This window comes from Alligator sinensis, unplaced genomic scaffold, assembly GCF_000455745.1.
Source record: "Alligator sinensis unplaced genomic scaffold, ASM45574v1 scaffold1208_1, whole genome shotgun sequence".
Classification (NCBI taxonomy): domain Eukaryota; kingdom Metazoa; phylum Chordata; order Crocodylia; family Alligatoridae; genus Alligator; species Alligator sinensis.
Genome location: NW_005842782.1, coordinates 168,697 through 182,965, shown reverse-complemented (window position 1 = coordinate 182,965; position 14,269 = coordinate 168,697). Strand labels below are relative to the sequence as shown.

Below are 14,269 nucleotides of genomic sequence, written 5' to 3'. Positions count from 1 at the left end.
CTTCTGGCCAGGGGGGTGGGGCCGGGCGGACCCTGCTGTTGCAGGAGCCCGCCGAGGATTCCCCTGGGTCCTACTGCCCCTCCCTCCTGCCATTTTTGACAGGAACCAAGGACAGATAAATATTAATTTTCAAAAAAATGTTAGGGGCCCTGCAGGCCGGATAGAATGGCCTTGCGGGCCGGATCCGGCCCACGGGCTCTTTCCTACAAAAAAAGTCCCTCTGGAAAAAAGAGAGGGAGGCGGCAGTTGGGCAGGTCTGCTGTAATTGGTCCCAGGGGGCTGTGGGGCGAAAGGTGGAAGATGCAGGGGGGCCTAGTGCCTCCCTACTCAGGCCTGGTGCCAGTGAGCTCACTCTCGTCCTCGTTGCAGTTGTCATGGGTGGTGCAGCACTTGAACTCCATGCGGCGCCCACTGCTGAGGTCCCAGGTCCGGTCGCACTTCTTGATAGATGGGGTGCAGCCCATTATCTTCTGCTGCACCTGGTTGTCTGCTGCTGGCCCCGAGGGAGAGAGGCAGGGCTGAGCTCTGGGCATGTGGCTGCCCTCTGCCACCCCCCTTCCCTGCTGTGGGGCAGGAGGTGGCATCCCTGGAGGATGGGGCCAGGGCAGGGAAGTGTAGCAGAGCTGGTTGGCTTTGGCCAGGAAAGCAGCACCAAGGGAGCCTGCGAAAGTGGCTGCGGTGGGGCACAGGATGCCCTTCGGACAGGATAGGACAGAACAAGGCAGGAGAAGCTGGGTAGGAGCAGCTGTGGGGTTGCTATTCTCCTGATCTTGGGGCCAAGATATGATGAGGTATCACCTGCTCAGCAGGGCCGGATTTAGGCACAAGCTAAGTAAGCTACAGCTTAGGGCCTCACATTATGAGGGGCCTCTAGATACGAAAACAAAATACAGTAAAACCTCACAAATCCGGCATGCTTGGGACTGAGCACATGCCCGAAATTTGAAAATGCCATTTTTTTTAAACTGGCACTGCAGCTGGTCATGGAGCTGGAAAGGGGTGGTGAGGTAGTGGTAGCTTGTCCCAGAGCACCAGACACATGCAGAGCAGCGGCGTGGGTTGCTTAATGGAGGTGGCAGCAGCCATGTGCAAGCTTCACCCCCCGCTTCCGGGCCAGTAATGCTATGGGGCCTCTTAAATTTGACATAGTTTAGGACCCCAGCATGTCATAATCCAGCCCTGCTGCTCAGCTACTGGGACCAGCATCAGCTGGTAGGTGAGATGATAATGTTGGGAAAAAAAGGGAGGGGCTGTCACCCTTGGGTTTGTTTGGCAGGCAAGGCGGAGAAGGTCCTGCAGGCACAGCTACTGAGGGAAACAAGGACAGGGCAGCGGGACACCTGGGTCCTTACCGGAGAGGGTGAGGACAGAGAGGCAGGCTCCAGAGGCTTGGGCCACACAGGTCTTCTCAGGAGGCATACAGGGCATCCCGGGGAGCACAGAGCTGCAGAGCCGGCACTTCAGAGCATCAGCTAGAGAGAGACATCACATGAGCATCTGTCACACCATGGACACCACCGCCTGCCAGCCACAAACCCTCATGCTCGCAGAGACGTACCAGGGCAGCTCTGCACTCTGGGCAGCTGCAGGCTCCCGGGACAGAGTGGGTTGGTGACATGCAGATTGTGGCTGCGTGATCAGCTGCTGCTGCAGCGGTGACTATTTGCACCACCCTCGCATACAAAGGGATTGCCCCCTTCAGTTATGCTACTGCCCACTGGGCTTGCTTTGAGCATCACTCACCTCAGCCTCCCCTATTCCAATCTGCCCTTGGCCTGACGGCAGGAGGATGGTCTGGCAGATGACAAGCAGGAGGACAGGTACTGATTTTTACTATTTGCCGTGGGGCCTAAAATGATGCCCCCCGGGCAGCACAGCCAGATTAGAGGTGATCAGAGTCCGTGGCAGGGGACAGATACTAGCTGCCCACTGTGGGCTTCGGGCTCCCTGCCTTGCAGTCCTCCCCCTGGGAGCCCTGTGTCAGCTGTACCGCTATGGTGAAACAGCCCATGCTGAGCTGGCAGCAGTGGGGAGCACCTGCTTCCACCCCCCGTGCACAAATCCAGGGGGGCACGTGCTTCCCCACACTGCCCTCCCTGGGAATGAGCACAGCAGCAGGGAGCACCCCCCCAGCCACCTGGATGAGCTGCCCATGGCTCTGTCCCACACCCCAGCCCCAGATCCCATGCACCTCCCTGCCTGGGCAGTGCCCCCAGGCCCAGCCCCTGCCCCACTCCCTCCTTTACCATGCAGTCCTCAATTTGCCCCTCCCTGCTATAGACTTACCAGCTGGCAACTGCGGGAGCTGCTCTCCACCACTGCCTAGGGCTGTATTCCTGGCCATGTGCACATATGCATACGCACATGTGTATGTGGTGCCCCCTGCATCCCACTCCCCGTAGCCCCTTGCAGACTGGAACTGTCAGCCTGCCAGGGGAAATCTGTTGTTTCCCATATTTTTCCCCAGTGAATGAAAAAGCCGCATCCCAGCATGATACTGGAAATCCGGGACAAATGCTATCCTGGAATCATGCAGCCTAAGGTCGGGACTTACTGTTCCCATTTCAGAACTGTCCCACCAAGTAGGAATGGGTGGTCATCCTACCCTCGTCCTGAGGGGCCCAGAGCCCTTGGGCCCCTATGTACTCAGCACCTATAAGCAGGAGGTAAACTGTGGATCAGGGCTCCTGGACCCTGTGCTCCACTTAGGAAGCTCTGCGTTCCACTCCCTACCTCAAAAGCAGGACAAGCCCTGTGTGTTTCACCTCCAAGTGCAGCTCCTGTGGGTAGGACTTACCTACAACCACGAGACAGAACAGAGCACAGGCTGTTAAGAGCAGGGCTCGGGCCATGCTGGGCTTCTCTGGGTCACAGGCAGGCACTGGGGCAGGTAGGAGAGAGCTTTCAGCTGGTAGAAACTGCAGCCTGAAGTTAAAGGGGAGGGACAGTCATGGACCAGCTTTATCCTCCCGGAATACCCTGGGAGTTGGCACCCACAGGTAACTTCTTGGGAATGTGGGTGGACAGAGGTGACTGAGCAGAGACTGAGCAAGAGCTGCCCACGCAGAGAACAGTTCCTGCCTAGAAGGGATCCCCCCCAGGCATGGAGTCAGTAGCGTGGGCTGGGAGTCAGGACACTTGGACTCTATGCCCAGCCCTGACAAAAACATGAGCTCCAGGAGATCAAAGCTGAAGGACCAGGGGGAAGGACTCCTGGTTTCTGTCCTTGGCTTTGGGAGGGGAGTGGGGCCTAAAGTCAGGACAGATTTGTTCCAGTTAGACTAGGAACCCAGGAGGGAGGTCCAGAAGAGGTTCTCGCCCTCTTGTGGGGAAAATGACAATTCTGCCTTGTCCTATGAGAGAGGCACAACATGGGGTTACCCTCTCCCCAGGGCTGTCATCAAATTTGCAACCTATGGCTCATTCATTTGGGACTAAGGCAGCCTGTCCCATTTGCTCTTAACAGTATGGGGTCCGTGACACAACAGAGCAGGCCTTAAGGTAGCCAGCATGGGGCAGTGGCACATACCACCAGAAAAACATCAAAGTGTATGAGTTTCTATAGCATTGCCCCGTACAAGATGGAAGAGCCCTTGCTTTGCTGTGTGCTCACCATGACTCTACCCTTCTATACATCTCTCCGCTAGCCAGATATGTTCTGCCCTCCCAAGGCACAGCTGGGTCCAGGACTCATCTGGACACCAGCAAAGATTCTGGTTCTCTTGAGCTGGCTGTGCTCCAGCAGGATCTCCTTGCTGCATCAGTTGTGGAGAACATGCTTTGTAAAGCAATGTTAAGTAAGTAACCTCTGTGTGGATCTGCTTCCTGTGAGGAATGGGGATATTGCTGTGTCTGAACAGAACAAGGTTGAGATGAGCTCCATGTAGCCAAGAATGGGCGATATCAGGGCCAAGAGACTGAGGTGGGACAGAGAAATGTAATTGCATCCTGGTGAATGTGTGCGCCAGCTGGGATTGCAGGCCCTTCCAGCACCTTGTATTGCACCAAGCTCCAACTTCAGAAAACCAAGGGAACGAGATCTCATATGGCCTACCCAGCCTCTGTCCTGTCCCTGCAGCTGGCAATAGCTACTTGGAATTGCCTACAAGCCTTCTGGTTCCTTTGTTTACGACAGGTGTGGCTGTCCCCTTGCTGTGGGGCCTGTGAGGAACAGGTGGCCATTGGTGGTAATGGTGGGTGATCACCATTGTCAAGAGCCCAACACCTGATGACATTGTGGGTATAGAGCTGAAGTATTTGTTCAGTTAACCAGCTGGGGTGCTTTCTCTGCAATCCAGGCTTCATACTTCCCTGTAGGGCAGGTGTAGGTGGCTCTGGGTCAGTGCAGTGCAAAGCCACGGTGTGGGTGATGGGCAAATGAGAAGCATTGTTCCCAGAGGGCCGTGGATGTTGTGTGAGCCTTGGGGTATGCAACACCTTTGCATTTTTGGTCATGTCCAGCTTCCATTTCTCCAGAACCAAACCCCCCCAGGACTTATGCAGGGCTTAATCAATTGAACCTACATATCCCCACAAGGACTCTCCATTTCCTGTGCAGGTGGACTCAATACAAACCCCTTTCAGCAACCCCATCCACCCATGCAAAATGGCTGTTGGTCCTTCCTGACAAACACCTTGACAGTAATGCAAGGTTTGGAGCTGAGGCTCTGGCAGCTTATTTGGAGAGGACAAGGCCACTCTGGATCAGTGCAACTGCAGGGCATCAGCTGTAGAGGAACCAGTGGATGGACAACCATCGTTCCAGTTCTGGATCCCTCAATCACCCGCTGATACAGCCATCCTCTAAGCATGGTCTCACTGGAATACCGTAAGCATCACCCACCTCCTGGCCTTGCCAGGGGCAACCTCCTCTTCTTGCCTTTAGAAAGACTGAGGGGTCCGATGGGGCAGAGGGAGTGGGAGTGAGGACTCCTATGTTATATCCTGAGCTCTGGGACAGGAGTCGAGTCCACGGAGTCAGAACAGGGGTGTCTGGGAGGCAGGACTTGATCTTGTGGGAGGGTGGAGTCTAGTGTCTTTAGAACAGAGAGTTGGCACTCTGGAGTCCTGGGTTTTGTTTCTAAGCTATGCTAATCATGACATAGGTTTTCTGTACTTAGCCTCACACTGTTAGCTGTAAACACTCTTGCTAGAAACTGGAGTTGGTGGGACCTGATCAGCTGTTCCATGATACTCTGTGGCACAGATGATCATGCTCCATGGACGTCTATACAGTATATGTCCCTGGTTGCCTTGCCATGCCCTGACTTGGGGCATGTCTGCAAGCAAGGTAAAACCCCACCACCTCCCATGTCAAGGAGGTGGCCCCTGGGAGAGTACCTCACTCTGCACTTGCACTGTACATGCAAGGAAATCCTTCTGCAAAGTGTTTCTCCATGTGTGTCTGCAAGTGCCGGGGGGGGGCGGGGGGCTAGGACTTTCACAGGGCCCCCCCTTCCCTGTTTGCAGGCAAGTGTAGAGAAATCCCTTTCCAAGGGATTTCCTTGTGTGCAACAGCAAGCGCTGAAGCAAAGGGAGCTCCCATAAGGGGGTCCCCCCTCCATGTTTCCAGCCCATGCTCCACGTTTCAACCTGCACAAGTTCTTCCACCATAAGCCAACAGATACGGGCTACAATAAGGTGGCCCAAATTATTACTACCTGTTGCAACCACAAACCTGAGCTTTTGTGCTGTGACAAGATATGGGCCTCTGTTTTCTTTCATTTTACATCATCAAACAAAGGTGACATCTGTTTCTACCCCCTGTTCCTTTTTGGAACTGACCCAAAGCAGCTTGTTTCTAAGGCCAAACTCTTTATTCCCATGTTAATGGGCTTGGTGTGATCCTTTCCTGAGGCTGTTTGAAGCCTCCTTCCTCAAGGAGCAAGGCGGCAGTCTCAGTGGGCTGATGAGCACTGACCCATGACATGTTAAAGGATGCTGTGCATGGAGATGACATGGGCTTGTGAGCACTGACCCATAACATGTTAAAGGATGCTGTGCTGGAGATGTAGACCCCAACTGCATCTGACTCACCACTGACTCTATACTGGTCATGTACTAAGCCTGGCAAAGGAACCCAGCAGTTCAGTCTCCCAACCCCTGCCCCATTTCCCACCCCCGGAACTAGATCCCATTCCCATTTTAGAGTTGAGGATGAAACCCACAGTCCTGGCTCCTGGCCCCACTGCTCACTTTGTGCCTGGAGGCGATCTCCTCTGCGTACAGAGTGCTCTGTGTAAGCAGCTATTGCTCAATCTTTTTGCTCAGCCAGCTATGTTCACTAGGCCTGTGCAAGTAGGCAGCTATTTGATCCAGCCTCAGATCCGGCCACTTCAGCTGCCAGGGATCCAGTCCGGAGCTCCAGATCAGTTTCCCGCTTCAATCCGGCTGAAGTGGCTCCAAAGCTTCGAAGCCGCCTCGGAGAGTTGGCCATAGGGTATAATGGGGAATCAACAAAATATCTATAACTTTGTTGTTTTTTGTCTGATTTGGATGTACCTTGTAGGGATCATAGCCTCTGCTGAGAGCATGAAGCCTGCCAAATTTCAAGAAGATCAGTGTTGGAGTTTGGGGGGAACTGCACCCCGAAGCCTTGAAAGCAAAACTTATGTCACATATGTGTGTTACACCACAGGGTGGTGAAAACTGCAGGGGTGGTGGCTCCTGCTGAGGCCACAAATCCTGCCAAGTTTCAAGGTAATAGGTGCAGGGGTTGGGGGGAACTGCACCTCAAGCTGCTGACAGGCAAAACTCATGACATAGATGACCCTGTGTGTGTTAAGGCTCAGCGGGCTGAAAACTGCAGGGGTGGTGGCCCTCTAGACTGAGTCCGGCGCTCCAGATCAGTTTCCCGCTTCAATCCGGCTGAAGTGGCTCCAAAGCTTCAAAGCCGCCTCGGAGAGTTGGCCATAGGGTATAATGGGGAATCAACGAAATATCTATAACTTTGTTGTTTTTTGTCTGATTTGGATGTACCTTGTAGGGATCATAGCCTCTGCTGAGAGCATGAAGCCTGCCAAATTTCAAGAAGATCAGTGTTGGAGTTTGGGGGGAACTGCACCCCGAAGCCTTGAAAGCAAAACTTATGTCACATGTGTGTGTTACACCACAGGGTGGTGAAAACTGCAGGGGTGGTGGCTCCTGCTGAGGCCACAAATCCTGCCAAGTTTCAAGGTAATAGGTGCAGGGGTTGGGGGGAACTGCACCTCAAGCTGCTGACAGGCAAAACTCATGACATAGATGACCCTGTGTGTGTTAAGGCTCAGCGGGCTGAAAACTGCAGGGGTGGTGGCCCTCTAGACTGGGTCTGGCCTTTGGACTCTGTCTCAGTGGTCTAAACGGGGGATGGTAGGTCTAGGGCAGCGTCCATTCCTCCATGTTCTTGCCTAGGCGGACGCACTGAAGGTCTTGCTGTGATGGTAAGATCTTGGTGTGATGATTGCATGGACCTCTTGCGCGCAAACCCTGATCTAGAGGGTTGACAGTTGCCAAGATATCCAGGCTCTGATCAAACTGGTCATCTGTTTTTAGCCTAGGGGTCATGGATCCCCACCATCCCCCACTTCAACCCACAGGACCCCATTCTCCTCCCAGGGAGAAGAGAATAAAGGTGGTCTGGCTCCCAGCCTGCTGCTCTAATTCAGTTGACTTCCTAGTGCTGGAGATTGAACCCAGTGACTGCTTCATTTGGAAAAAACAATGCACCATCCTTTTTTTTTTTGGTGAGGGTGGGGAGGAGGGCATGTGCAGACGACACGGGCGTTAATGTAGAGCACCTGAAAATGTTAACGTGCTTTTTTTTGGGTGCGGTGCATTTTTGTTTGCACAACACAGCGTTTGATGTTCGCGCAAACGGCGCTTTCAAGCAAGTTCAGCCCTGTGTGTCATTCCCTGCAGATTTCAGTAGAGGGAGTCAAATACCAGTTTACCCCCTAGAATGTCTTTGCTAATGTATTACAGCAGGAGGCACATGTAAACCACCTGGGCTCCCCAGACCCCACTCCCAGACTCTCACTGGGCAATCCTGACTCTCACTGGGAGTCTCTCCTGGGCATGGTCACCCCAAAATCCTTGTCACTTGCATCCGCCTAAGCTTGGTTAGTCTGGTCTCTCTCCATCAGTACGCAATCCCAAAGACCGCAACCCAATCCCAAAGACAAGCCGTGTGCATCCTCCCCTCCCATTCCATTCCCTTCCCATCCCACCATGTTACAAATATGTGTGTGTTTTTTTTCATTTACTATAGCTGGTATGAGAACTGCTACCATCTAGAATAGCAGGTGGGTGGGTGTTTGTTGTCACTCGGTTGATTGGCGATTGCTGTCAATGTTGGTGGTGGTGAGCTCTTCTGGCTTTTTTCTTTTTGGACTACATTTCCCAGCATTTGCGAGCTCATTGATCTTTGTACAGTTTCCAGTGGGGGCTCCCATTGGAACCCTCCCGTTCCCTGCCCAGGTACATTGTCAATCCATTTGTGTAGTGCCACATACGGCTTTTGGAGGTATGTTGGTGAATTGTTTTATAAATGTTTTTGGAATGTTTTCTAAAATGTGGGTTGCTCTTCGGCTTGGTCTTCCATCCGCCTAGCCTGCCAAGAGCTATAATATAGTTATCCTTCATTCTCACCCGTGTGTGTGTCGGGGGAAGGACTCATTCAGATGCGGGTGATGGTGTGTAATACCCCACTCCCACAAATCACTTACGGTTTGGAAGCAGCAAACCCCTAGCCCAGTCCAGATTTCCTCCCCCTTCCCCTGACCGTCTTCCCTTCCGCCCCCCGTCAGCAGCACCACATGCCTGTGTAGACAGATACAGATTTAAAGTGTAAAAAAATGAATTTATTTTACAACAAAGCACTAGGTGTTGTTGTCAGCAATATATCCTGCCAGACAATCATGCACAAGGGCTGCCCGAACAGCCTCTCCTTGAGGATATCTCCTTGGTCCCTGTGCTGCCACTGCTGCCTCATTGTTGTCTTGCCACTGCCTGTCGTGCTTCTTCCTATGAGTCCTTGAAAACCTCTCCACGGCTCTCACAGATACTGTGCGGCACGCAGGCTGCCACAATAAAGGCTGGTATATTTTTTTTTTCCATTTCCAGCTACCCTCCATCGTCCTTTCAATTGGCCAAACGCCCACTCCACGGCCATCCTGCAACTGCTGAGGCGGTAGTTAAAAGCCAACTTCTACGGATCGGTCACGCTCCCTCCATAAGGCTTCATGAGCCAGGACTTTAGGGGGTAGGCAGCATCTGCTAATATAACTGGGGGAACAGTGACACGGCGGATCACTGTCTGCTCCACGCCGGGTGCATAGTGTCCTTTCTCCATGAGGGAAGCCAGAGGGAAGTTTCTGAACATGTGCACATCATGCGTGTTGAGAGCCCTGTTTCACAAATTGCACGTGCTGTTGATCACAAGCTGCTTCGCCATGTCGCAGAAAGCCAAGGCCAGCAGCATGGAGCCGACGGCCCAGGAGGATGATACCTTTGACACCTGTGGATGCAACTGGAGCCAGGAAGAACTGGAGGACTTAATCGACTTTTGGTTGGAGGAAAGGATCATAGACAGGCTGGAAAGTAGGAGGAATAAGCCTGTTTATGTTGAGATCGCAAAAGGCATGCAGGTGCGAGGACACAATCGTGACTGGACCCAGGTCTACTGCAAGATCAAGTCCCTGAGATCAGCATTTTACAGAGCCAAAGATGTGAACTCATTCTGGGGCAGGTCGCACAATTGCTCCCTTCTGTGACAAGCTGTCCATCGTTCTCTCCAAGGATGCAGGTGACACCCCGGGTTTGGAGACTTTCAGCACCGGAGTTGGGCTGGAGGAGGAGGAGGAGGTGGCAGCAGCAGCCCCTCTTGAGGGTGAAACCATGAGCATGTCTCGGCTGTGCGGAGATTACTCCCTGCTCCCTGTTGACCATGAGTGGCAGGAAGAACCATCGGTCACCTTACATTTAGTGCCACTTAGCCCCTCCATTTCACGGACTAGCACAGATGAAGCAGAGGAGATGGAGGGTCAGGAAGAAACCCATGTGACTGCTGCATCATCTACTGCTACTGAGATCCAAGAACATGCTGGACCTGGTAAGTTGCTTGTAACGTGCCTCTTGTCACTGCCAGGCAATGCCCAGGTTTGTGCTGGTTGGGTTTCGGGGGTCCCCCAGGGGGAGAAATTCATGTGTTACTGTAGATGGATTGCCATGTTCTTTCAGTGCATGACAGGTTTGATAGCTTGTAATGTAACATAAATGCCAAACAAATTATTTGCTTTAATTAATTTTTTGCAGTTGGCACGGGCAGTGGCAGCCATGGACTAGTTCCCGGAGTCAATACTTGTAGGTTTGGGGCAGTACAAGTGGTCCGCCACAGTTGCGGGGTCTGTTTCTGTGCCTGCCAGCATTTTGTGCACTGCCTGGTGAGGGTGGGGTGTGTACTTTCCTCCTCTTTGGGGAGAAGGCAACCATTGCTTTTTTCTTTGTTTATCAGCCACTGTGACCCATGTCTGGTGGGAACGGCGCCCTGCTCACACTACAGCAGAGCACTGCAGAGATTTTCACAGAGAGCAGAAACGGTCCCGCGAAAACTTGCGCGAGGTTTCGGCAGAGTCCTCAGTAGCCAGAGCAGAACGCGCAGATGCCTGGCAGGATGAACTCCATGAGTCACTGCGTAAGGAGGATGCCATCCTTAAGCAAGTGCAAGACACCATGCAGAATTTGAAAGACACGGTCGACGAGTCCTGTGTTGAATTACAGAGGTCACCGGACACCTTCAGTGCTGCCTTTCAGAATGTGCAGAAGTACCTAAATAAACAGGTATGACACCCAAAAGGGAAAAGTCAGTCCACCCGTCTTGACTGGAGGAAAGCTTCTGGCTGGGGAAAACCCTCCCTGCCTTTAATATATAGTCTTCTCACCCTCCACCTGGTTAGCTAGCCACTGCAGTGGCAGAATCTGAGGCTTCTTCACTGGCTTTGGCCCAAGCATCAGTACTTGCCCTGTGCTCTTTGCTTTGGTCTGCCACAGACTTCCTATATGAGTTTAAGCCTATCACTTCCTACCCCCATGTCTCAAATTCTTCCTCTGAAAAACATCAGCCTGTATTGGACCAATGCCTATTTGAGGTAGAGGACATCTGCCACAATGTGGAGAGAAAACTCATGGCAGTGAGGTCCTGATTGTGCTTATATGTGTAATAAAGTATCATTATCATTAATGACAGATTATGTTTATTAAATAAAAGATCTATAGACATAAGCAGACTCCCATGCAGCTCATATTCCCGCATAGTCACCCTTGTTTATCATGGCCAACCTCCCAAGTGCACTCTCTAGACTTTTACACAGACCACTGTTCCTCTAGAAGTTGCATCACATATTGCAGGGAAGCGTGTTGTAAGACAGTGAAGCAAAGATTGAGTAAATGTGATTATGACTCCTTCTAGCAGTTGGTAGAACCAACTCAACTCCGATGGGAGAAAGCAGCTTGGCTTTTGATGCTGAAGGCCATCAGGTCTTCTGTGGGGCTCAGTTCACCTCATGTTCCTCTTCCTCTGAGAGGTTCTGTAGGGTTTTGCTGGAGGATGAAACACAGGTGTGAGACAAGCTGTCCCAATGTAGGAGTCTCAGAGCCTGCAGGTGGGACAGGGAAATGCCTGGCTTAGAGGGCTGGGAAATGGGACACAGGCCTTTCCCCACTCAGTTTGAGCAGCTGGCTACAGGCAATGAGGCTTCAGTGATAAAGACATGGATTATTTTACTTTAAGAGGTTCTGATTTTGATCCACCCCTTTCCAATATTCCACCTCTTAGTTTTCACTCTTTTTTCGACTACAGAAAAATAATAAGTGAACTCTTTTGTTGCAAAGAACTTGGAAAGATCACAACAGATCAGAATGCTTTTAACACTATGAATTCCTATTTGAAATCTCCGGGTTTATTGCATGGGCGACTGATGCCACCTTCGTCAGGCGGGGTACATGCCCCCCAGCAACCAGTCAGCAGCCGGTGGGGAGGTCCCCCCGTGGCAAAATTCACCAACCAGGAAGCGGCCACGGTGCTACTGGAAGTAGCCGCAGTGTTACACCCGGTGGTCCCACTCCGCGGCTGGTGCTCACAGGAGGAGCGCCAGCACTCCCACCTGCCCCCCCTGCCCATCACCTAAGCAGGGAGCGTGGCTGGTCAGGGGGTGCACCAGCACTCTCAGAGCGGTGCATGTGCACCCCTGTGCACCCCCTACACGTCGCCACTGGTTTATCTTGTGAATCATGTTTGCACAGCTAATAGTGCTAACATTGTGTGGCACCCTTGGAAGGATTTCAAGGCACCACAGCAGGCCCTGGCATCCTAGTTGAGAATCAGTGATCTTATGGAAGTATCACACTTCAAGAGGGACGCGGAGACTCTGGAGAGGGTGCAGAGGAGGGCCACTCGCATGATTAGTGGCCTTCGTGATAGACCCTACAGGGGGAGGTTGAGAGAACTGAATCTCTTCAGCCTTCACAAGAGACGGCTGAGAGGAGATCTTGTGGCCGCCTATAAATTTATTAGGGGAGGTCAACAGGGAATAGGTGACGCGCTATTTACTAAGGCGCCCCAGGAAGTGACTAGGAATAACGGGTGTAAACTAGTTGAGAGTGGATTTAGGTTAGATTTTAGGAAGAAATTTTTCACAGTAAGGGTGGCCAGGATCTGGAATGGGCTTCCAAGAGAGGTGGTGCTATCACCTAGCTTGGAGGTCTTCAAGAGGAGGCTAGATAGTCACCTGGCTGGGGTCATCTGACCTCGGTTCTCTTTCCTGCCAGGGGCAGGGGGGCGGGGACAATGATCCCTTGGTGTCCCTTCCGACTCTGCAATCTATGAATCTATGAATCCAAATTGCAGGATCTGGTGCTCATGGGGAACTTGAATTTCCATAACATCTGTTGGGAGGGAAACACAGCAGTGCACAGGAGATACTTTTTGATAAAGATACTAGAGTAGCCAACAAGGAGGGAAGCTCATCTATATTTGCTGTTCACAAACAAGGAGGAATTGCTTGGCATTGTGAAGGTGGAAGGCAACTTGGGGGACACGGATCACATAATGATAGTGGTCGGTATCCAAAGAGAAGGAAGAAAGCAAAGCAGATTGGTGGAACCAGCTGGCTTGGGGCAGGGGGTCAAGAACAGGATGCTGGGCTCTGTTTCTCAAGGGCTGCTGTGCTTTCCCCTGCTTCATAATCACCCGAAGGGTTCCCCGCTCCTTTGTGAGCAGTGACTTCAGGAAGCTGCAGTGCCGGGCGAGTGATGGGTTCTCGACACGGGTTGCTCTGTGTTGATGTGCAGGAAGCTCTGCTCAGTGGCAGTGTAGAGGGGCCCTGCTCCCTGCTGCCATCCTATCCTAGTTTTGGAGCTAGAACCCAGGTGCCCCAGCTCCCAGCCTACCTTGTGCTCTGATGTAGTAGCCATCCACCTCCATATCTCATTGCACAGGGTGGGGGAATTTGTAGAAGGACAAGCGCTCCTTGGGTGAGGAGCACTGCCATTTGCAGCCCTTCCTACATGGCATTCCTTTCCTTCTTACCCCGTCCTGCGTTGGAGCCAATGGGACCCCCGGCTGCACAGACTCACCTCCATTCTGCTCTGCACAGTTGCGGCTTGACAGCTCTGACTGTCTCACAGCTCAGCCCACAAGTGAGCGGGGGAAGCTAAGCAGACCAAACCCATATGATGCTAAAAGTAATAGCCAGGTGGGAGCCCCTGAGGTTATATATCCTGAGCACAGGACTTGGTGTGACACATAGGCAAGGGGAGGGGTAGGGACTGGCCCAGTGGATCATAAGACATGAGTCAGGACCCAGAGGCCCAACCTGAGCAACAGCATGGGTTTGGAAATGACTTTTCCTTGCCCTCTGTAGTATACCTGCAAGAAGGGATGCGTCTCCAGCAGTTGGAGTAGCAGGGCCAAGAATCAGGCCTCTTGGGTTCTGCCCCCAGGTCTGGAAGGAAAGTGGTTTCATGGATGGCAGCAGGGGTCTGAGGTGCCAGAGTTTCTGGAGAGCCTAATCTGTAAGTCTGAAAAGATTTTCGTTGTTGGCTGTGCCTATTCATCACAACTGAATCTTATGCCAAAAACTTCCGTGAGGACCCCCAGATTCACTGTCTTGGGTGATTTCAACACACATGCCAAGTCTGCCTCATCAGTGCTGGAGTGAAGGCCCACCAGGCAGCACCATAGTGGCGAGCGCCAAGGGGGGACCACCCACAGCCGCCAGCATCAGTGTCGGCC

General features: G+C 52.5%; 1 protein-coding gene across 1 annotated transcript; it reads right to left on the bottom strand.

The window, feature by feature from the left end:
- Nucleotides 1–228: 228 nt before the first annotated feature.
- PATE1 (prostate and testis expressed 1) lies at nucleotides 229–2,946 on the bottom strand. Its single transcript, XM_006034904.3, has 3 exons — nucleotides 2,798–2,946; nucleotides 1,353–1,472; nucleotides 229–490 (listed from the first exon to the last, which is right to left on the bottom strand). The coding sequence occupies exons 1-3, from the start codon at nucleotides 2,850–2,852 to the stop codon at nucleotides 324–326; spliced, it is 342 nt and encodes a 113-aa protein (XP_006034966.1). The 5' UTR covers nucleotides 2,853–2,946; the 3' UTR covers nucleotides 229–323.
- Between the last annotated feature and the right edge of the window lie 11,323 nt (nucleotides 2,947–14,269).